At 36.6% G+C, this 24,608-nt stretch overlaps 1 protein-coding gene and 1 long non-coding RNA gene across 2 annotated transcripts; both read left to right on the forward strand.

Moving 5' to 3' along the window:
- Positions 1-6,499: 6,499 nt before the first annotated feature.
- On the forward strand, positions 6,500-8,955 carry LOC145985880 (uncharacterized). The gene is made up of 3 exons (XR_014441462.1): positions 6,500-6,601; positions 7,059-7,181; positions 8,868-8,955. It is a non-coding gene; the product is annotated as an uncharacterized LOC145985880 (long non-coding RNA).
- Positions 8,956-9,242: 287 nt separating this feature from the next.
- LOC145984917 (sodium channel protein Nach-like) lies at positions 9,243-23,675 on the forward strand. The gene is made up of 6 exons (XM_083118311.1): positions 9,243-9,275; positions 9,852-10,146; positions 11,768-11,821; positions 13,608-13,713; positions 14,589-14,695; positions 23,042-23,675. The coding sequence occupies exons 1-6, from the start codon at positions 9,243-9,245 to the stop codon at positions 23,146-23,148; spliced, it is 702 nt and encodes a 233-aa protein (XP_082974437.1). The 3' UTR covers positions 23,149-23,675.
- Positions 23,676-24,608: the final 933 nt, after the last annotated feature.

Raw genomic sequence — 24,608 nt, forward strand, 5'->3', positions numbered from 1 at the left:
GGATATCATCGATCAAGTGATGAAAATGAGATAGCTCAGATTCAGTGTTGAGGTTTTCAAGCTTTGTGATCTGTTGCTGGACACTGACAAGTGTGTCTACAATACCAGGCAGGCGAGATTCTAGAGATTCTTGTACATTTGTCAAATCACTTTGCACTGCTGCTATTGTACCCTCAAGATGGGTTATGGTACTTTGAATTTTTCCAAAATCTTCATATGTTTCAAGTTGCAGCTTAATGTTGGCAACATTCCGAGTTATTGCACTCAAAGCATCAGAAGATGGCAAGTTGTTCATAAAATTTTCAAGTGTCTCAATTTTTTCTTTAACCTCGGCTATGGCATTGTTCAGAGGGTCCAGATTAGGTATCTGGAGTGATTGAATCTGTTCCTTTAGAGTGGAAATCACTAGATCAAAATCTTCTTGTGATTTTATGCTTTTGACAATTGTTTGGAGCTGTGTCTGGACATTATTTATCTGCTCTTCCAATTGTTGTTTCAATTGCTCAGAGTTGGTGGCCTGGGTCTTAAATTTGGCTTGAAGAGCTGCTACAGCCTCTTCTAAACTTTGAAAATTATCTAATGTGGCCAAGTCAGTATATTTCTGAAGCAATAATTTGAGTTCTGAGTCAATTTTAAGAAGAGGGTCCATGCATTGTGATTGTAAATTTGTAATTTCTAGTTGAAGACTGGCATTGAGTGTGGTTTGTAAAGCTTATAAATCACTTCTTAATTTCTTGACTCTGACATCAAGCATCAGAATCTCATCACTGTGATCTTCATGCCTTGTATGGCCAAATATATCATTAGGCATTTTGTTTTAGTGGTTATTTATTATTGAATATCTAATTCTTAATTCTATAAAAAAAGGTATAAGCTTGTCATAGGATCCAGGGACCTCAATATATAAGCAGTCACCAGCAGAAACAGTATATACAGTGCCAGAAATCATGTTTGAGTGCTTAATTCTATAAATATTTCTCCCTACTGAAATCTTGACATTACCCTCAGGGGTTGTAATAAATTGCAATTGACCACCTACAGGTAATTGGTAATGATTTAAATTATTGTTAAATATGTACAATATTTTACCTGTTTCATCATCAACATCTGTAAGTATGCTGTTCAGATGAATAATTAACAAAGCACTTAGTTTAGATATCATATCAGAAGAGGGTTGTGGTGTTGGCAGGTCCATAATAGCCTGTTTTTTGAACCCAAATAAGTTCATAGGCATGTTTATTTATTTGAAATCATGCTCTGTAATTGGGCATTGATTACCACTTTTCAAATCACAATGACCCCATGGTAGAGTATGTATGCCACATGATAAAATGCATCTCTTATCATCATGTGGATCCAGAGCCACTTTTCTTACAATATTTGTAGTCAACAAGTGATCCACACTCTGAATTAGGGATTCTGATGTTCTGATTGTGCTACATGATTTGAGGCAATTTTTGTAATCTTCAAATTCAAGCTCTTTGTCTACAGTCACTCTGCCAATGCCCTTGGCCTTTTTGGCAACAGCGCCACTACATGTTTCAAAACTGTACATCTTGGCGCTTAACCCAGCAAATGCCACAATAACATCACCAAGTGTCTCATCTTTTAACTTGCCAGGCACCTTTTTGTTGTGGTGTTAAATCTCTGTATGTTCACTGGTATCAAAATATTTAAACAATTCAGGCTGTGTTATATCTTGATAAACATCTTCTGTTTGAATATCAAGAACAAAACTATCTGTGTCCATGTACATCAGTTTTACACGATCCTTATAAAAAGGCTTCAACACATCATAATACAATTTTAACATGTGTAATTTGGCCAATTCCAATATCACAGCCCCTACATAAATAGGCTTATCAAACTTAATCTTTGTTTTTTTCATGTTGAAAAGTGCCATATTCTCATCATAAATTCTTCTGTAATTGAAGTTGGGCTTTGCAATCAATGTTTTGCTCCGGCTGGGGTCAGTAATTATTTTAACATCAATATGTTTTCTGACATTTTCAATTGTTTTGCCATACACTGAATTGACCATCAATTTAAACAAAGTTTTATCAAATTGGCTCATTGCAGATGTTCGAAGCTCTGTGTTTGTATCAATATATGGTTTCAACCATCTTGAGTGCCTGAACCTCAAAACTTTTCCAACTTTGGTCACTTGAACACCATGATTCATCAGGAACTGGAGGTTTTTGTAATATATGACATAATCCTGTTTTGGCTCCAGAGTCATCATCAATTTCTTCTGTTTAGAGCCAGGTGAGCACTCAACCTCAGGAATTGGGGGCAGATCAGAAAATGTGTTGTGTAAATTATCTGGAATTGTCAGATCAACCTCTAAGAACAGGCCATAGTTACTGTCATCAAAATCCTTAAGATCTTCAATATTGAAATCTTCGACCCACTCAAGCCCTGCATATGGCAGTTTTTTCATCATGGCATAACCATAGAGGCTGTTGGCATCTACATACAGTATATAATTTGATGGCAGTGCTGGATCATAATCAGGAATATATTTGTAATTTGCTCTGGCATATCTCTGAGAACATTGCACCATGCCTCCTCTTATACATTGTTCCATAAACAGATACATATCTTGATCCTGGATCAGATCCAATTGCATTTTAGTGTTTAAAAACATTGCAGACCATGCTAGGCCCGGAGCACTGTAAAAATACATTAGATCCAGCTTATAATTTTGCATGGAAGATTTTCTAAATGCCTGAAGTATATCAGCTAAGAGGGTCACATCAAGTTTTAAATAAGCCTTGTGATAATCACCAAATGTCTGGCATTTTAAATTGTTCCACATCAATTGGGCATGGTGATAATCTTCATCAGTGATTCCAGATCCTCTGATTTTGCTGTAAAACTCTTATTGTGGTGGCAGAGAACACTCATCAAATTTAGAAAAATCTGTAACATAATCATATGGATATACACCCTTCCGCCTAATTAATTTCAGGTCCTGATTTGGAAACGAAGCACATGTAATTTTGAATTGATCATCAGATAATTGAGTGGCCAGTGTAGCCAGGCTAGCCGATAAAATTCTGTATGAATCAAGAAATCTTAAGTGAATAGGAACACCATTAACTTTAATTATTTTGCTAATGGCAATATATTTTTCATTATTTTCAGCTAAAATACTTAAATTCTGCTTGTCAAACCCCTCGTACCTGATCAAATGATGAAAATCATAATTGGATGCACCATGGCAAAATATGGGGACAAATTTTGGTCTCTGGATCTTAATATTACAGCTATTACACAGGGCCATTTTGAATTTACCATCTGTATGAGAATGGTGTTTCACCTTGATATTTGTATCTGAAAATTCAGAATCACATACCGGGCATTTTTCTGCATTGTTGAAATCTTCAATCTGTTTCTCTGTTAAAGGCAACATGGGTTTTGATTTTAATAAGACATTAGATGCTATGTCATGGCACTCATTTTCTATTCTATCTGCAAATTTTTTGATGGCATCTGCTCCCATGTATAAATCTTCTTTACTAACAACCCCATCCTGTACAACCACATAATAAAAACTAGAAGGTTCATGTAACTGGTATGATGTAATTGAAGGTTCATCAGGATCTGGGCTACAGAATGCAAGAGGTTTGAGATTTGATTCAAAATCACAGACTATATATGCTGGGTGTTCCAACAAGGCTTCAAATTTTTTGAATTTGGCATTTTCACTTGGATTAGGCATCACCATATGAACAGGTTTATGGTTGCCACAGTATTTCAGATGCTCAATTAACTTGTTTTTAGCAATTTCTGCATTCTCTTCCCGAACCCCATTCACCATTTTTGACCATCAAATACAGACAAACATCTTCTGCACAACTTGAATATTGTCTTAGATTTGTCTAGTTGTGTTCTAACTAAAGCTTCAAGATTATGTATCAGAGTATAATGGTGTGTATCATCCCCTTTAATTAAGAGCAGATCAATCGGAACAGCAGAATCATCATCAAATGTACTGATTCTGAGAGGTGCTATCAAGCAATTGCCACGGCCAGTAGAACAAATAAATACATTAATAGATAATTGTTTACCATTGATATTCCTGGCCTTTTTTTCAAATTTATCAATATTCTGAACAGACATTGGATATTCTAAATCCTCCATTGCTTCATCAAAATCATTTTCATGCTGTTTATAATAACTTATTCGCTCAGGATGCCTTGAAACTGGATACAAAGCAGCTAAAATACACCACAAAAAGCATTTCTCATCATTATTTTTTATATTAACCACGGCTTTTTTGTTTTTGATATTGTCAGGTAAAGACACATATGTAGATCCTTGTAATGGGCTGAATTCAGAAATATTAATATATAACTTGTGTGGAGATCCGCATAGGCTCCATCCTGATTCTTTTGCAGCAAATTCAGAGTGTTTAATATTCAATTGATCTATCAAACTGCTTATTATTTTGTCTGAATTTGTATTTGAATATACAGGTACAGTTTCTGTTATGTGGGGCTGTGTAAATTTTGTGCCATTTGATTTCTTATATTGTGTAAACAATTTGAGGGACAGCTTATAAGAGCCATTTTGTGCATTTAGAATTGCCTGCACATCAGGATTTATACTGTTCAAAAAATTCTTAATACCACATTTTTGCTCTGATACAAACCGGTAATCCCTAAGTTGGCCAGCAAAACTGCTATGGATGGGTTCATAGCGTGGCTGCTTTGCTGCTCTAGCATTAACAGGTGTTTCATGCTTCCTTTTCAGACCAGATGTAGATGGTTGTGGGGGCAATGTTGATGACTGTGCAGAACAAGTACCTATATGTTTATATGTGAAGTATTCCATGCTATATTTTCTATGGCATTTAGGGCATATTTTTGTGGGAGTTCTGCATTTGTCTGGATTACAATTCTTTTGATGCTTAGCCCAATTGGGGCTGGATATATTCTTTTTGCATTGATTACAATGTTTTTGATTTGGCATTTTTATTAGTGGTTTATTATATAAGATTTCCTGGGGTCCAAATCAAAATTCTATGCTTAATAAAAAATATCAGTTGGGTTCAGCAGTGTGTTTTGTATATTTAGTGTATATACTTAGTGTGTAAATATGTTTGGCTTTGTTATGTTTATTATATAAAATTTCTTGGGGTTCAAATCAAAATTCTATACTTAATAAAAAATATCAGTTGGGTTCAGCAGTGTGCTTTGATAGAATAGAATAAGTATTAATCTACAGAAGCACTAAGCCACCACAAATACATATCAACACAGGCATGTCCTAGAAAAGCAAAAACCTAATACCATGTGTCATGTATAACAAACTGGGGCAGATATAAACCCTTTGTTCAATATATTAGAAATATGTTTGATATGAATAATAAAAAATTCTGTATATTAAATCAAACAAACCTATAATTCAATTTATACAAATCTGCTATATTTTTGTGTTTTTTTAAAAATATGAGGAGCACTGCAACAACATATCCACACTCTTCAGCCACTCTCACAATACTAGCTGATATGTAATGCAAAATCTCTTTATCGTGAAGGTACCTTAAAATATACAGCTTAAAACGCTACGACTCGCCCGGGCGATCCAGCTCCGGCATTTTCATACTACTGCAGAAATAACCGGAAGTGAACCGGAAGTGGACCGGAAGTAAATATGTGTGTGTGTGTGGGGGGGGGGGTGAGTGTGTGTGTGTGTGTGTGTGTGTGTGTGTATGTTAATACGTTTGGCCTAGTTTTAAGTGTAGCCAAAAAAAAATATCAAGAGGGGCATATTTTTAACAAATTTATGGACAACAATCTCACAGAAGTGCCTTTTATAAGTGTAGGCAAATCAATCTGAGGGGGGTCATACTTTCACGGGAAATTCCCGAGGGCATTTTTACAAAAATCTTGGATTAGACAGGGTGCCACACTTGAGCAAAAAACTCATATGGGCATGTTGAGCAAGTTTTAAGTGTAGGCAAATCTGCCTGAGGGGGGTTCATACTTTCTCGTCCCAGTAGTATCATCAATTACACTACTGCAGTTTCTAGATAATTGTTATCGTTAACGCGTCTGACTACCATGCTAAAGGTCCCGGGTTCGATCACCGGCAGGTTCAAATCCGGGAACTTTTCTAACGATGGAAGCGGCCCCGGCGCCCACCCAGCGTCGAATAACATGGGTACCTGGGGGAAACCCTGGGGGGTAAAGGCGGTCAGGGGCGTGATTCTGATCACATCACCCCCACTCACGACCGGATCAAGAAAGTGTGGGGCGTTACCCCCACACCCCCTATAGGCCTTCATGGCGTGGTGCTATGCACAGAGGAGCACTTTACCTTTACCTTTTTTTACCTTTTAATTTAGTTTAGGTATGTGTAAGTAAAACATTAGTAGCTACACCAACGTCAAAAACTAACATATTTTCCTGTGCAGGATATTTTGGCTGCTCGTATGGACGACGCTACTAGCTTATGCTACCATTGCATCAATGACTCTTTGGGAGACTTACTACTATAGTTCAGTTGGTTACGAAACTGAAACAGATTTTGTATCCTGGAATTCCACAATTCTCCCAGCAACGACAGTATGTTTCAAAGAACGGGGAAACAGGTAATTAAGATTACGTTGATATAATATTGAGACAAAGTTCACTTTGTTCAATTATTTTGTATCATGGGCAAGAGATGACCAGAATGAGATTGGTACCGTAGCCCCTCCTTCATTATCAGAGAAATATGTATAATATATCATGCACTCAATAATGTGATTATCAATATTTCACATTAAATACACACACACACGCCCACAAGCTTCTATAATCGCATGATTATGGAGCATTAATATGCTGCACTGAATAAATTAACCGTATGTGTTGATACTCAATTATTTCGATACTATAAGAGCAACAATGATAAAAATTACCTGAATTATAGCTACAAAGAATATTTACCACAGAGTTTCCCAAACCCTCTGCCTATAAACCAGTGCATAAACCATAGTTTCTTTTATTCAAAAGTCCACAAAAGTGCTTAATTAGTTCATATTAATTTGAATTGTAATTTTCTAGATCCTGTGATGTTATTTTCGAAAACTGTTCAGTTAATACTGTTCCTGTGGATTGCTGCGAGGCATTCCAGCCTTTGCCATCTGACATCCCAGACTGTTTCTCTTTCAACTCCAGGCAAGCAAGGCAAGTACAGTATCAGTCATTCATATTAGTCTCAATGTATTTCCGGTCTGTAATGCTCAAATTAATGTATGTACAGTACATATGAGATACTGCCTTTGATCACATCGAATCAAAATTGAATACACTTTTTTCGGATTTTCGACCGTTTTGTCTCTCAATTCAACTTCTTAAGTCAACCGGATCACACGTTGAGTCAGACTACTTGTGCAAATCCGCTGTTTTGGAAAATCAGTGTTAAGAGCCAGGTCAAAATGAAGATGTACTCAAGTAAAATAAACATAGGTTTATTATAAATTAGTTTGGGTAGTCCTGTAAAAGTATTATTTAGAATGCCTTACACCTTGTCATTCTCTCCTCAATATGTATGTATGAATTGTTAAGTCCACTTTATGCGCTAATCGGGACTGGATCTAAAAGTAAAAAGTAAAATAAAGTGGTCCCCTGTGCTATGCATCACGCCATGCAGGCGTATAAGGGGTGTGGGTCAGGGTCCCACACTTTCTTGATCACGGCCGAAGGTGGGGTGATGTGATCAGCACCACGCACGTGGCCGCCTTAAACCCCCAGAGTTTACTCCAGGTACCCATTTTATACGACGCTGGGTGGGCGACAGAGCCGATTGAACAGGTGGAAAAAATCCCGGTTCTCCCCCGCGGGGGATCAAATCAGGGTCTCTCGCTACCGCGGCATTGGATCTACACTTTTAAAGCGGAACCAACTGGGTATCGAAACCAGTAACCCTTGATTAAAAAGCGAAGTCTGCAGGCGGCTCCGGCCGACTGCCTGCATGCCGCCCTCGGGGGCATCAAACTGGACAGTCTCCCTTGAATAGCGCCAAAACCTGATTTCTGATTACATAAGTGTGGCTATTTGTTATAAAAGGAGTTGGATAGACAATAATTAATTCAAGTTACTGCTGCAATAAGAATATTACACAATCATGTAGCAATTTAAGCTAAGAGATTACTGTTATTTTGATGTCATTGTATGTATAGGTATTAAATAAGCACATACCTACAATAAACGTGTTATTTAGCAGAAACACTTAAAGTATTCACAAAATAAGCTTATAATTTTTCGTCATTAAAACTATAAATATATAATACTGGAGGAAAGTGGAAAGTATGGGAGGCAGAGTAGAAAGTTGGAGGGGTGAAATTTTTTTCCTGGCGACGGCGTTACCACTATACCATCGGAGAGGCAATTAATTTAATTTAATAATACACAATGAATTATTACACACATTTAGATGTTTTACACTTCTTCACACTGTTCCATAACTTAAAAATTGAATTTCTAAGAATAAAATATAAGAAGAAGAATTATAACTTTTCAAATCCATAGTCGTCTTGCTTCACTGTAATATAAGACTAGAATCACATTTGAAAACTCTTGGTCAGACAGTAACAAACATTGGTGTGTGTGTGTCTGTCTGTCTGTCTGTCTTCTCCTATCCCCCAACCAACCTGCGGAGATTTCGCACCCTGAACCCTATTAATCTTCGATAAGTCAGCTGTCTACTAACGATTACTCAACCCAAGTAAACACAACTAATGTAAGATTTCCTCACATATCCTTCATGTAGGGCTCTATGTTTATCTGGTTTTAATGACTTACATATATAAGTTATATTATGACGACATTCCATTACATATGTTTGTGACAAGTTTTGTAATTTTCTTTCAGATCTTCACATTTGCCTCTTTTTCATATTAATGAAAGTCATGATATAACACTTGCATACTCTTTTATGTGGACTGGTCTACCTTTAATGGTGAGTAGTTTTCTACCTTTATTGTTAATAAAATTTAATTTACGTCAATTAAAGAAATTTTGAGTTTTAAATAATATAAAAGAAATATGGATCCACTGGCCCAACCTGGGTCATATCTTTGTGCATACAAGCTTGGAGGAAGTTGGACATTTTGGTGCCGGACATCTTGGGGCCAGAAATTTCGATGCGTGGGCATTTTGGTTCTAGACATTCTTCTAGCATTTTTCTCTATTGCACACCCTTTTATCTCTGACTCCTGGTATACTTTCAATGACTCTATATGCTGAATGTCTACCTCATCACATAGGCACTGGCTTTTTGTTAGTGAATAGCTCTCATGGTAGGAAGAAACTAATTCATGATGGATTTTTGAAAAGGCCAGAAAATGATAAAGTGCACGACCGGATCAAGAAAGTGTGGGGCGTTACCCCCACACCCCCTATACGCCTTCATGGCGTAGTGCTATGTACAGGGGAGCACTTTACCTTTTTTTTTTTTTGACAGTGCTCTCTGAAGCAGTGCAGGGTCCGAGTCCACACAGTGATGAAGTTTTGTCAAGCACCAAACACCTTGGCCCATTTAGCTGCATTGAACTTTGATTTCTTTAGAGACTATTGTAGTACATAAGTTAAATACTAAATATGCTAAGCCCAGACACCAAAATGTCCCAGATCCGTTTAAAGGTTAAGAATGAGGGGCCCGTAAAGTTCTCTGCGGAGGGTTCCAGAAATCATTAGTTGATTCACTGATTAAATTTCAGTAAGTCGCAACAGAGAAAAAATATATCTAGCTGGCACGTATTCAAGTTAGAGTAAATTAGTACAGTTATATTTATGTTTTAAAATGTCGCATTCTAATAAGACTGCCATAAATACGGCCCTGAACTTTACTTCCAGCTAATATCTCATGGTGGAGATGATGTTCCCTTGGGTACAGGCTCTGTTTTGGAGAGCTTGAAGCAAGAGCAGCCATATGCAACATTCGAAGCAGATTTCCTGGTTGTGAATGAAGTCGCGGAGGAAAATGTGCGCAGTATTCCCGTCAGTTCCAGACGTTGTAGATTTCCTGATGAAAACGAAGGAATGTGGGCTTACAAATACTACAGCTACACCGCTTGCGTGGCTCAGTGTCGTGTGCAGAGGAAAATGGAAGTTTGCAACTGCACAGATGCAATGATAGGCGACGGCCAAGGTAAGGGGGGAGGGGAAAACTTTTCCACTTTCATCATCAATATGAAGTTCTAAGAACCTCGCGCACTGAGAACGAAACAGAACGGAAAACTCTCGCTTCCGGCGACTCAGTGCACCATACCCCTCAAGATAAACTGCAGACTTCTAGCCGAAAATTCCCTGCTTCGGTTCCGCTCGTTCCCCTGTACTGGTCGTTACACCACTTGATTTCAATAGAAGCAGACAACAGAGGTTCTGTTGCCGGACTTTTTCCTTCTCACTGCGCGACAAACTTTAAGGCTTTGACCGACGCCAACGAAGTAGCTTTCGAAACTTCCTCTCCTTTCGAGAAACCGCTATGATATTCCAAATTTTGGGAAATTTTATCGGCTTAGAATTCCTTCCAGATAATTCATTTGAATCTACTCGTGATTTGATTTTGCTGTTGTCTAGATATTATAGCCACGAAACTATTGCGAATATCTAGATAGACAACAGCGTAAGCAAACCACACGAAGAATCATGTGAATGTTCTAGACAGAATTCTAACCAGATGTATTTTTTCAGAATTTGGAAGAAAGAGAGAGACAGAGAAATATTTCCTTTTCTTCTTTCTCTCCATCTTTTCTTTATTTCCATCCCTCCCTCTCTCTGTCTTGTCTCTCTTACTTCTCTCTCTCCCTCTCACTCTCTCTTCCCTATTTCTCTCTCTCTCCCCTCCCTCCATCATAGGACTTTTTCGAAAGAGGAGGAAATTTCGAAAGCTACTTGTCTGGAGGCGATTCAGCCGTTGAAGATAATTTTGCGGTTGCTCTTATCAAAAATGTTTTCTCGGGAATTCCTATACATTCATCTACTCATGATGAACAAATAAACATTAGGCCTATTACAAGGCATGCACGACAATTCCAGTCCTGAGGGAATGCAGTGACAATCACAGTTTATAAACAATAATACAAGTTTCAGATGTCAACAAGATCAATATATACCCGGCATATTTCTTTTCCTCATCTTCTAGGAGGTCCACACCATCTTTTGGTGAACGTTTCTCAGTGGTGTTGGAATGGTGTTCTTTACAACCATTTTTCTGTGTGGACCTCCTTGGAACACTGTCTTTGTCTCTTTAACGCCCTTTGTTAATGCGTACTTATTCAGAATAGAACACTAGAGTACTAGAGCTCAAAGGTCTTGTGCCCTAAATGTCCTCGCTTGCAACCTATTTTCAATTAGAAAAGAAAAAATGTTGCGTTGGTTCTAAATTGTTTCGTATCGGACGTGCACTGAGACGCCGGAATCGCAGCAACAGAACGGAAAAGTCTCGCTTCCCGCGTCTCAGTGGGCGATAATCCTCAAGATAACCTGCAGACTTTTAGCCGGAAATTCCGTGCTTCACTTCCGCACGTTCCCCTGTAGTAAGCGTTACACCATTTGATTTCAATAGAACCTGACGACAGAAGTGCCGGATTTTTTCGTGTTTCCCCCCGTCTCAGTGAGCGAGGTCCTTTAATTGAAAGGACACATGCGGCTGTGCCCCTTAGAAGAAGCCGCTTCTGAATTTTTGGTACTATTACGAATACCACACACATTCTCATAGTTATCTCTAAATGAACATTCATTTATTCCAAACAAATTTTATTTTTCAGGAAATCAAGTACTCTGTAGTGAAGAAGGTGAAAATTGCCTGGAAGATAATACAGGTAAAACTATTTATATCAGTTTCTTGTTTGATGTGCAATGTTAAAATTACTTATGGATACGCAAATTTAGGAAAGAAAACGTGTAATAGTCCTACTCAATGTGGGGTAAAGCCGCCGAATTGCAGGCAAATTTAACGACAATGTAGAAAGTTGATATTTTCCACATGTTTTGGTGCAGAAGTTATAAGGAAATGTAATATACCCCAAAAATTATGAGTGGGTAATGACTGTGGAAATTTTGTTCCTTTCCGTTTCCAGTGTAAGAATGGTATTGTTTCGTTTAGTTTATTTTACTTCTATTCGCTTTTGTTCCACTTTTGGTTAATCGCGAGCGAAGATGAGGATGAATGATGATATGATGAGATGGATGAGTTGCTGCTTTAAGTCCACGTTATGAACAGTAAGGCTAATCGGGACTGGATCTACAGTTTAATGTGGAATCCAAACCACTTGTGCCTCCACCGGGTATCATGGGATGGATGAAGTACAATCACAAACATAGGGACGGCACCAACTCGAGCCCCACGGAGAATCATGCTGGCTGCGAGGAAGGTTGACAATTTGGAATCTTCAGAAAAGGTCACTCCTTACACCCTAAGAATTGTATTGTATCACATTTAATAATTACAAAACTATAACTTCTGTTGTGGAACACAAATTACAAAGTCAAAAGTTTTGAGTAAGCGTTAGACGTTTTATCGTTTTTGAGCCTCCTGTTTTCATGTAATTCATCGTTTAAATTGTCACTGCGATAGGCCAATAAAGGTAAAAAAGTGTCAATATGTTCAAATATTGAAATCAAAAACTGTTTTTTATATCTATTATACTTATCGCACGCTCATTTTAAATAATATTCAGGAGACTATGGTACCATAATTCTCATGTGGGCCATAAGATATTCGAGTAACTTTACATTTTTTTTATATAACTTTACATGTTCGTTCATAAATATCCAAATTTCCTACGTTGATTGGGGTTTAAATTACATTTTATTTTCGGAGTTTTCTGGGTGTCTTATACTATAAGACATGCATTGTATTGCTTCTTTGGAAAATGGAATCAACCGATGAATGTTCTATTTTTATCAGTGCAGCATTTGATACCATTCCGGACAGAAAGAAAATAATGATTTGGGTGCAGCCTCGTCGATAGCGTAGTGGTAAAGCTGCCGACTTGTAATCAAGAGGTTCGGGTTCGATATCCAATGGAAATACATGGTGGCTCGGATCTCACTTTTAACTGTAGGCTCAGCCCCGATTAACCTATCTGTGCATAAAGTGGACTCGAAAGAAACTTGGATTTGAGTGCGAGGCTGGGTAAAATCAGTAAAAGCAAACGATAAAAATAACACGACAGCAAATCTCCATAATTTCCAGTCGCTACATTGAAGGATAAAATGTTTCTCCATGCTGAGGGCTACATTTCATACAAGCAGCCAGACCATAAAACCTTTAGGAGTCAAGATAATACAAAATAACATCGATTTTAGCATCATATGAAGATTGTATGTACAGTCTCCGGCAATAACAATGGGACAACTAGATCCTAAAATACTCGGTTGAATTCAAGGATTATGTGTGTTGGCTAACTCTACCGTGGTGGTAGAAGTTGCCATTGAAAATTTGAAGAAATCTACTTATCGCCGTAGAGTTAAGCAACACACATAACGCCTTGCAGGCAAGCGAATATTTCAGGATCTAGGTGTTCCATTGTTATTGCCGGTGACTGTACATATAAATCCGTTCGCTGATAATAACTAATTGTATTCCTTTTCCTGCTCTTCCAGATCTCCTGGAACCAGTCAACTCCATCATTAACAAAGACAAGGGGTTAACCTGTGACTGTCCTCTAAGTTGTACGCAGCAAAATTTAGAACATATAAGAATTGTAGCGTAAGTACACCAAAACAGTTTTCATTGTGCATTCGATTTATATCATGATTAGAATGTATTCGTTGTTATTTAGCGTCGCTTTTCTGCACTTTTAGCTAATCGCGAGGATGAGGATGAGTAATGATATGATGAAATTGATGAAGGGGCACTCACAAAGAACAATGTTCCCAGGCCGGTATTCAAACCCGGGACACCTGGCCTTGCAGTGCGCTGTGCTAACTACCCTGCCACGGAAATAGGCAGGAATAGGAAACTGTTCTTGAATGGGAGTGGTTGCTCCAAAACCGTGACTGGTGAGTGAGCGACTGTTCCCGCTACGGAAGAAACAATGGAATCGAGTGACAGCTTGTTGAATAGCTCTCTTGATTTGTGAAAATTAAATATTTATTGAAAATATTTTTATAGGGACCAGTTGGTTAACATATTCATTGCTGTTGAAATAAACAGATCCTTGCTACGTCGAACTGGCATATATTGCAATATAATTAAGCCGTGTTTCCAAATTTTAAAAAAAACACTAAGTTTCTGACCAAGGCAGTTTATTAAGATGTAAAAACATTTAACATGTTAAGTGTTTTTACATCTTAATAAATTGCCTTGGTCAGCAACTTTATTTTATATATATATATATATATATATATATATATATATATAATATTCAGGCACTAACGGATCACTGACAAGTGCATCAATGTATCAGGGAGATTACATCGAGAAATGGAACCATTTCACAGTGTGCGCGTGTGTGTACGTAATAAAGAGGGAAATAGTATTTAATTTTATCCCCCATCCAAACGTGAATATAACTTTACAGCTCAGCTCATTATAATGTTATAAAATTATGGTATCGCATATTTTGTTCTTTCTTTGTCCAGGTACAATTTTACTGATATCGGAAGCTTCTCTAAGGTTAAAGCATATTTTACTCTTGCCAAAATAAGACGTCAGATGGCAGTTGTACGAGGAATTATTGATATTATAGGTAAAGTATTGATTATATATTTTAATTTAGAGAATCTGGCATAACTAGATACGTACAGAACATGCATGAAACATCTCGACATCTGGATTATCCATTGTTTTCAAATCAAATAATAAATTTGATATCCACATATCCATAATCCAGATTTTTTGGTCATGCTACTTGGAATCGCAAGATATTGAATATGCTAATTGAAATTGTATACGCTACAAGACAGAGACTCGACCATGAAAGATGATGACGAAAGTTGACATTTCATTTTTAAAAATTCATAAATTGTTTCAACAAAAGACAAATTCTAATAATTTTCCCCAGATGTATTATCCCAATATACACGTATATCATTCCGTGATGATACTTGATAACAATATGCAAATGAACAATGTGTAAAATATCAACCAAAACTACAATCGCACGTACCTAACCTTTTCCTTCTCAGGTAACTACATAAACCAAACTAAAGCTCAGATGTAGAAATTCATAAAATTTCCATTCACATAATTAAAAAATTCTCCCACTCAGTTTCATGTATCGAAGTTATTCCTCTAATAAAACTAATTACCGTATCACCCATTGTGACCATCGAGTTCTAAAATGCATTATTCATACTTCAATCAAAGTTATTCTTCAAGTAACCCCCTCACCCCGAAATAAAATTCTGGCTGCGGGCTTGTCTTCAAGGAAGGTTTTGACATGACAATAGCATTTAAACAAGACTCCTTAACAAAATGGATAAGATGCCACAATCGATGGACTTGACTCTCAACAGAAATGATCTGCATTCAAAAGCAAAAAAGAAAAAAAAGAATCATTAATCAACTGAGTAGGGATTTCGCCACTGCTTCTCGTATTGCATAATTAGCAGTGTATTTAAATGTTGGCAAAAAGCAGCACAGACAAGTTGAAAGACACGCGACGATTATCTAAATATAATTCAACTCCATTCCACACACTCTCATTCGTCGTTTTGAGCTATGTCAGTAGAGAAGTACAAAGCCTGTACAATTAGCTCATAGGATGTAAAAAAGGGAAGGAAAACAGCGATATGAGCAATTTATGAGTGCACATAAATTTGAATGTCTACTAGAAGCGTCAAATATAAACGACCTATTTCAATTCAGCTTCAACAATTTGAAAAATCACTTATTCAGGAAATCTCCAGGTAAATGTTCTTCTTGAAAGGTTGTGCTCTTTACTACTGTCCTGTGAATGGAAATATAAGATTCAATGTTTTCGACTAAAACCAACAATACGTAAATTTCTTAACAATATAAAATAAAATGACTGCATTTTCCAGGAGGCACAAATGCCTTGAACGTGCCAACAAAGCTCCAAATGTGTCCTGCTCGAACATTACGGCTATTTTTTTTATTATTTAATAAATTGATAGATTTTCTAAGTGTGTAAAACACAAACAACTGAGATATTTTGTTCCGAAATGTGGCTCGCGTAAGAAAAATCTCGGAGTACTTTCGTATCCGTAAAAACAGGTTTCATGCACACTCAAAAAAGGGAGGAAGGTGTAAATGCTAACGACACCAAACCTAACGCTCCTAACCTGGTGAAATCGCAAAATTACTATCAGCATCGAACCTAACATTGTAAAATTATTATAAATACAATTAAATCTGATCGCAAGAAATCCTACCAAAGATTACTACATACCTTGAAAGTACAATTTTCCGCTATGTGGTTACAGGATGAAATCACCTGCAGGAATGATAACCCACCTTGCATAGTTCACGCCACAGCAAGGTCACTGATGCCAGAGCAGTAACCCGTTTTTTCGCTGCACAATTTTACTCTCTTTGCATTCACATATCTGTTTTGTTACAGTCACCATTGAGTTGTTTACATCGTATATATTAAAAAACATATATCTTTGTACGGACCTCACACCAGCTTCCGTGACATCACAGGATTAGTCAAGTATGGTCCATTTACAACATTTAACAAAGTGCATTGTAAGAGTATAATATTTAGTTTTCTGAGTGAATAGTCCTCTCTTATTCGTTCAGAACGTTGCTCTCACCTGGAGAACGTTGCAGATGTTAAATGACATTGGAAAATACGTAAATAATATTGATAAAAGTAAAATCCATTCTTTACCGTTCTGCATAAAGTATTTTTATTCTTCAAATTAATAATGGAAAAAAGGCGATATAGATAAAATTTCATCCTACATTTGGAACTTACTGTAAGTTCGTAAAGAATTATCGTCGTTAGTATATAATTGCTATTAAATTGCTGTGGAATGAGAATGTAGTGTCAAAGTTATGTATTCAAGATAATGTTGTAAAAGTTTACCTACAGATGGTTGAGGAAAGAGCTTGTAAGATAAGAATTTTGTATTAAATGAGCTTTCCAACTTTCGAAACTCAATTCCCGTGTCTAATTTGATAAATGTTTAATTTTCTATAAATCTGGTAAATCTTTGGATGCACAAGTTCCCGTTGTTTGGTTGTAAGTTACATTTTTTTAAATCATTGTTCGCATCAAAATCTTACATGCAAGCAAAGAGAGAAAGTGTACAAATACTAATGCAACAAACGTACTAGCCTAACCTATTCGCAGTACCTAGAGGCTAAGAACACAAATCTTAAATGACCTAACAGTAATTCAAACCTATGAAAAGGGATTTGCGATCACACGGAAAATGAAACTCGTTGAGAATATTATTTCCACTTTGCAAACAAATTACTTTAATTAAGAAGTGCAAAGCAAGAAGCAACGGGACACAATAAACCTCATGCTGTATCAGGATATTATTGTTAAAAGAATATCGTATTCTAAAATCCTTATAATTATATCCCTCTCGGTAAATATTTAGATCATGGTAAAACCCAAGGGACAAGTTATTATTCAGGATAAGGCGTACGGGTCAATCCATATGAAATCATACCAGCTGGTTGCTTGACCATTTTTAAAAAAGTTTATTTTTTGAGTGGTGTGAGCCTCATATATTGACAGTTCAGAACCACTCTTATTTTATTTTTACTATCACCGATTTGAAGATGGCGGGCATTTTTTTATCATGGCGCGCGTCATTTTCTCCATTCGTAAGCATCAGCGGCAACTTTTTTTTTCTCAGCTCTGGTAAGTCCTACGACAATGAGACAAAATCTGTGATGTTAAGCACATTATAGGCTACAATTATATTTCTGTGTAATTTTCAAAATATTATTCCTTCATAATAAATTTTAAGGTTAAAATTGTGCATTTTAATCGCTCAAAATGACATTTTCGGACTTTTTTTGGGGGGGGAAGGCAGTTTGTTTGATACTTGGATTTTTTTGTGCAAGTACCTGTGTACCAATAGAGTATGTCAAAATTATTTAAAGCTTGAGACTTTAATATTTATTTTTCTACAGGGTCATAAACATGTACTTTTTGTTAAAAAAATCCAAGTTCAGGGTTAAATATCTCTGGTGGGCAGTTGTTTAAAAATCTGAAATTTGTACACAATACAGTACTTCAGGATAAGTAACTTCAGTAAAAATTTTGAGTTTGAGATTTAATTGGTTTAGGAGATACAAAACTCGTGAAAAATTCAACATTTTGCATTAAATATGGCATGCCTAATTTCATTTCTTATTAACATTTTGTGTTGAAATCCTGCAAACTGTAATTTGGAATGTCAATGAACAACATTACAATCCTGAAATGGCTCTGCAATAAAGTATATATACGAGGGCGTGCTGAAAAGTAACGCTTCCTATGTTTTTATTTTCTTTGTTACCTTGTAAACGCATTTTGGATTTTGAGCAACCATACATTGCACTTATAAGACTTTCCAGCTTCTCCATTGCAGGTTTCAAACTTCTATCGCCAGGGGGTGCTGAACTATTGCGAGGAAAATGGCAGCATGTAACCATGCAATGTTGGTGAAGCGCCTGAAGTAGCGTGCAGTGATCGAGTTTCTAAACGCAGAAAATGTGCTACAAATTGACATTCATCTGAGACTGAGGGAATATTATGGGGATGAATGTGTTAGACATCAGTACTGCGCGATCTTGAGTTTATCATGATCTTAAAGAAAACCCACAGCTGAAAAAATCTCAGCTATGTGAGAGAATGGAGTGAAAGGCCAGGAACTAGAACTGATGGAGGTCATCGGATTCGTGTTCAGCTGAGGTTTTCTTTAAGAGCATGATAAACTCAAGATCGCGCAGTACTGATGTCTAACACATTCATCCCCATAATATTCCCTCAGTCTCAGATGAATGTCAATTTGTAGCACATTTTCTGCGTTTAGAAACTCGATCACTGCACGCTACTTCAGGCGCTTCACCAACATTGCATGGTTACATGCTGCCATTTTCCTCGCAATAGTTCAGCACCCCCTGGCGATAGAAGTTTGAAACCTGCAATGGAGAAGCTGGAAAGTCTTATAAGTGCAATGTATGGTTGCTCAAAATCCAAAATGCGTTTACAAGGTAACAAAGAAAATAAAAACATAGGAAGCGTTACTTTTCAGCACGCCCTCGTATATATACTTTATTGCAGACCCATTTCAGGATTGTAATGTTGTTCATTGACATTCCAAATTACAGTTTGCAGGATTTCAACACAAAATGTTAATAAGAAATGAAATTAGGCATGCGATATTTAATGCAAAATGTTGAATTTTTCACAAGTTTTGTATCTCCTAAACCAATTAAATCTCAAACTCAAAATTTTTACTGAAGTTACTTATCCTGAAGTACTGTATTGTGTACAAATTTCAGATTTTTAAACAACTGCCCACCAGAGATATTTAACCCTGAACTTGGATTTTTTTAACAAAAAGTACATGTTTATGACCCTGTAGAAAAATAAATATTAAAGTCTCAAGCTTTAAATAATTTTGACATACTCTATTGGTACACAGGTACTTGCACAAAAAAATCCAAGTATCAAACAACTGCCTTCCCCCCCAAAAAATGTCCGAAAATGTCATTTTGAGCGATTAAAATACACAATTTTAACCTTAAAATTTATTATGAAGGAATAATATTTTGAAAATTACACAGAAATATAATTGTAGCCTATAATGTGCTTAACATCACAGATTTTGTCTCATTGTCGTAGGACTTACCAGAGCTGAGAAAAAAAAAGTTGCCGCTGATGCTTACGAATGGAGAAAATGACGCGCGCCATGATAAAAAAATGCCCGCCATCTTCAAATCGGTGATAGTAAAAATAAAATAAGAGTGGTTCTGAACTGTCAATATATGAGGCTCACACCACTCAAAAAATAAACTTTTTTAAAAATGGTCAAGCAACCAGCTGGTATGATTTCATATGGATTGACCCGTACGTTTTAATATACAGCATGGAACATTGTTATTCGTACACATAGAATTTCCGACGAAAAATGTCATATCTACTAGTAAATATAATCATTTTCATATGTACCTGGAAATTTATGTTAATTTAGGTTTCACCAACAAATGTCAATAACAATGAATGTTCAAAGTGCATAAACAGAGCACATAATTTGTGTGAAAATAGAAAAACACGCTGTTTCATGAAACATTGTTATTCGTACAGGCAAGAGTTTCAATCTTCCTCGCATGCAGCACTACCGCTATTCGGGCGATTTCGTGCAGTTTGCAACTTTGTAACAAGTTTGAACATACAGGCGCGCTCCCCGTCAAGCGGAATGCTAGCGTAGGTATTGTTGTAGGCCTATCGTCTATCTATCAGCGTGTTCGAAATGGGAAAAGTGAAGGAACTTAGTTCCGGTCTGAAGGATGTTTTATAAATTTGGCCCTTAGAGGTTATTCGTTAAGAAAAATTGGACACACAGTCAATAAATCACACTCCACGGTTCAATACATAGTAAACAAATTTAAAGAGGAAGGTCCAACATAGAATGTGGTGAGAAAACCAAAAGAGAGACAGTTGAAGAAATGTGATGAACGCTTTATTTTTAAAAAAAGTGCGAGAAAACCACCGACTAAGTGTTCCTCAGTTACGACCGTTAGTAGAAAATTTTGCTGACAAGATGATGTCCGATCAAACTGTCCGACGTGCCTTGTGGAAGCATGGATATCATGGCAGAATGCCACGAAAGAGGTCGTATGTAATTAAGATGAATCGCAGGAATAGACTTTCATTCGCGAGAGAGCACATCCACAAGGACCAGGAATTTTGGGATAATGTCATATGGTCAGACGAGTCCAAGATTAATATATATGGGTCAGATGGGATAAATAGGGTCTCGAGAAAATAAACTAAAGACAATGATCACATTAACACAGTTCCAATAGTTAAACACGGTGGTGGGTCATTAATGATTTAGAGCTGTACGTCGTCCAAAGGTGATGGTACCATCCAGTTTATTGATGGTATCATGGTGGATGCATATGTCTATTTGGACATATTGAAGAACAATGTAAAGCAGAGTGCCCAAAAAATGGACATGCCGCCTATCTACAGATTCCAACAAGACAATGACAGTAAGCATAAGGCGCGAATTAACATGAATTGGCTAATATCGAATGTGCCAAAACTACTACAAACACCAGCTCAAAGTCCAGACTTAAATCCCATTGAGCATTTATGGGCAATTTTGAAGAGGCGAGTCCATAAAGTAGGCGTCAAGTCCAAACAAGAGTTGAAAACAGTTGTTCAATTCGAATGGAATAAAATAAGCTCTGAAACATGTCGTAAAATGGGTAATTCTATTAAGAACAGGTGTCAAGCAGTAATTAAAGCCAAATGATACGCATCAAAGTATTAGAACTGTCAGTCAATTTGCTCAGAATATACTCTTTTCTTTTATATTATTAAGTGTACGAATAGAAACGTTGTACAAAAAATTGCATGTTTCTCTTTCAGTTTCATTTAATTTATTATTGTCATTGGTTATACAGAATTTGGGTAAGATTTTATGTTGCTAATTATATTAGTTATTGAATTGTGAAGAAACAATTTCAAAAGAGTGTACTTCCTTTCAGATATTAAAGCATTTTCTTTGAAAATCCGTGTGTACGAATAAGAATGTTACATGCTATATATCAGCGTGTGTTTCATTCATCCCTAACAACGACAATTTACTTCTAACTGTACCTGAACATGTACTGAAATCGTGACATGCAATATTCGCTGACATGTAAGTTGATAATTATATTTTCCCATTGTACTTGTGATATTTAGAACATTTTGAAATAATATCTCACTCTCCTACTTTTCAACATAGCATAAATTTAAATAAAGCAAATGTGTTACATGAAATCACAATGACTGACTATGCAAATGTACTAATCGTTATTCTTTAGGACAGTAAATTTTCACTTTAGCAACTTATCTACAACTTGTCTATATTTCCAAAAGCCTTAAATGTTGGTGACACAAGGGCACGTTTTTATATAGTTCGCTAACTAGATCGCAACAATCAAAACCATCTTCTCGTTTTTGACAGAAAAAATCGACAAAGGGAAAATAAAACATCGATTACTGAGTAAAAAGATACAAAATTATCCACGTTGTATTTGTGAAATACGTAGGCTAATAAAAATGAACAAAGTCGTAAAATTCTATTGATGTATATTATATTTCCTTCACCTCATTGTAGCTGTATCATGAAGCACATCATTCTTGTAAATTGTAACATAGCATGAAGAAGTAAGTGAATATCCTCCACTGTGACTAGAAAGTAAATGTGTTAAAGACGTAACTCTTGCACTTTGAACTGCACAATTTGAGACGATGCATGAGCAATAATACGGACATATAAATAACAATCAACATTTTTTCATGTTAAATAAAGGAATATTATATGTAGTTACAAGGTCGGCATCCATGTAATTAATATTAGCATTCAGCTCTGTTCACAAATTCTTAAATGTCGTATACTTTGCACTGATTGAACACATACTTTTTTTTACAAACATATAATTAAATGTTGTACTACATACAAACGCAAAAATTTACTTGCAACTGATCAGGAGACAACTATCTTTAGTTTGCGATAACAATTATTGTTCTTACTCTGAAATGAATACATTTACAGGACCTCCTATGTATTTTTAAGCGATGGATTTTTATGTATGATGGTGCAGAAATTGTCAAATTTTTCTTTGAGTCTTCTTTTAATTCTTGAAGCTCTATTATTGGTTCAAATAAAGTGCACGTACATGACAATTTGGACGGTACTACTTATGGATTCTACTGTACATCCGCAAATATGGTAATCTGTACTAACATTGAGTCAGATGGCTTTAAGTTTCAACTTCATTTCAGTAAAACTTAACTCATATTTTTTTCACTTTCCATATGTATATCATGCAGCTGTAAGTTCACAATTTCGTATTCAAAGAAAGGATAATTTTAATTGTTACTATTTCTTTTACTTTGCAGTGTCTATTGGTGGTGTCTTTAGTCTGTTCCTTGGAGCCAGTTTAATGAGTGTGGTGGAACTTATTTATTTCATATTTGTGAAAACAATGTTACTGCTCATGCAGTAAGGACAGAACTATTAGTGTTGTGCTTTATCAGTTTGCACAAATACTGCAACAAAGTATGTCCATAACTTAGAGATGCACTGTTTTCACATACTGTATAGTTTAACAACAGTAAATAAACTGAAAAGAACAGCATACAGATTCAATACAACAATTGTATCATGTATATGTTCTCTCTCAACCACTGTACTATATTTAATGTTTGCCAAAATTAAGTCCACTAGGTTAATCGACACTGGACCTACAATTGAAAGTGGGATCTGAACCACAATGCAATGTTCCTCCACCAGGGATTCAACTTAGGACTCGAGGATTACAATTGGCTGCACTACCATGCTGTCAGGAAGGCCTCATTTTATATTTACAAAAATGAACAAAATGTAATGAATAACTGAAGATTTGTATTGTAAATATAAAAATTAACTTCCATGGTGTTGTGCCATTGCCCAAATTCAGTCAAAAATGAGAACTGCATATTTTGTTGTTTTATAACCTAATGAAACAAAGGAGATTTGAAATAGTTATGTATCTACTGGTGAACAAGTTCTACATTATTCTTTGCCAATTTTTCCATTTCTTCACTTTGATGCACATATTTTTTTCCAGTGATATAAATTTCAGTTTCAGATACTTACTCAAAAAGTAACTCAGTTTGATTTAAAATTGGTCATTATGAATAATAACGCAATTGTAGTTACCGTTAGTCGAAAACAGCTTCAGTTAATTTTAAAATTATAGTAAGAAGAAACAATAATAACACGTGGCGCAGCCAAGGATAATATATAGGTAATGCTTGGCTCAACAGCCCATTGAGGGGCCGGGTCTACATACTGACTGCCAGCCTTACTCACACCTGATTCTACTCACTCACACACCAAAGGTGGGAGATCATCCAACCAGTTATGGGGTGATGTGTGGTCAGCACGACGAATCCACAGTATTGGTTGTAGGTTTTCATGACCAGGTTACGCTACTCATTCGTAGCTCCCCAATTTTCTCACGATGTTGAGTGGCCACTGGTCCCATACAGAGACCAAAATCTCAAGAGAAAAGTTGTTATGCTTCCTCTAGGAGACATGAACCTGCACGCATCCCATAGCCGGAGTCCAAAGCATGACGCCTTAGCCCGCAAGGCTAAGTCTCTGCGCAAGAAGTGACGCGAGACGGCCCCATAAATGAACACAGCAACGTGTACTGCTTCGCTCTGCCCACTCGATTCCCCACCATTCTCTGCCGATATGCGCGGCCTTGCTCCAGTGATAGATGGGACATAGTATACACGATTTCTATTGACATGGACTTCCAGAAGGAGGGGGCAAGAGTGGGCCATATTTGCTATTATAATCTTTTCATTGCCGTAGAGTTAGGCAACACACATAACGCCTTGCAGGTAAGCGAGTATTTCAGAATCTAGGTGTTCCCATTTTTAATTCCTGTGTTTTGGAAAAAAGTAACGAAAAACA

Source organism: Lepisma saccharinum, chromosome 1 (assembly GCF_977018435.1).
Source record: "Lepisma saccharinum chromosome 1, izLepSacc3.1, whole genome shotgun sequence".
NCBI lineage: Eukaryota > Metazoa > Arthropoda > Insecta > Zygentoma > Lepismatidae > Lepisma > Lepisma saccharinum.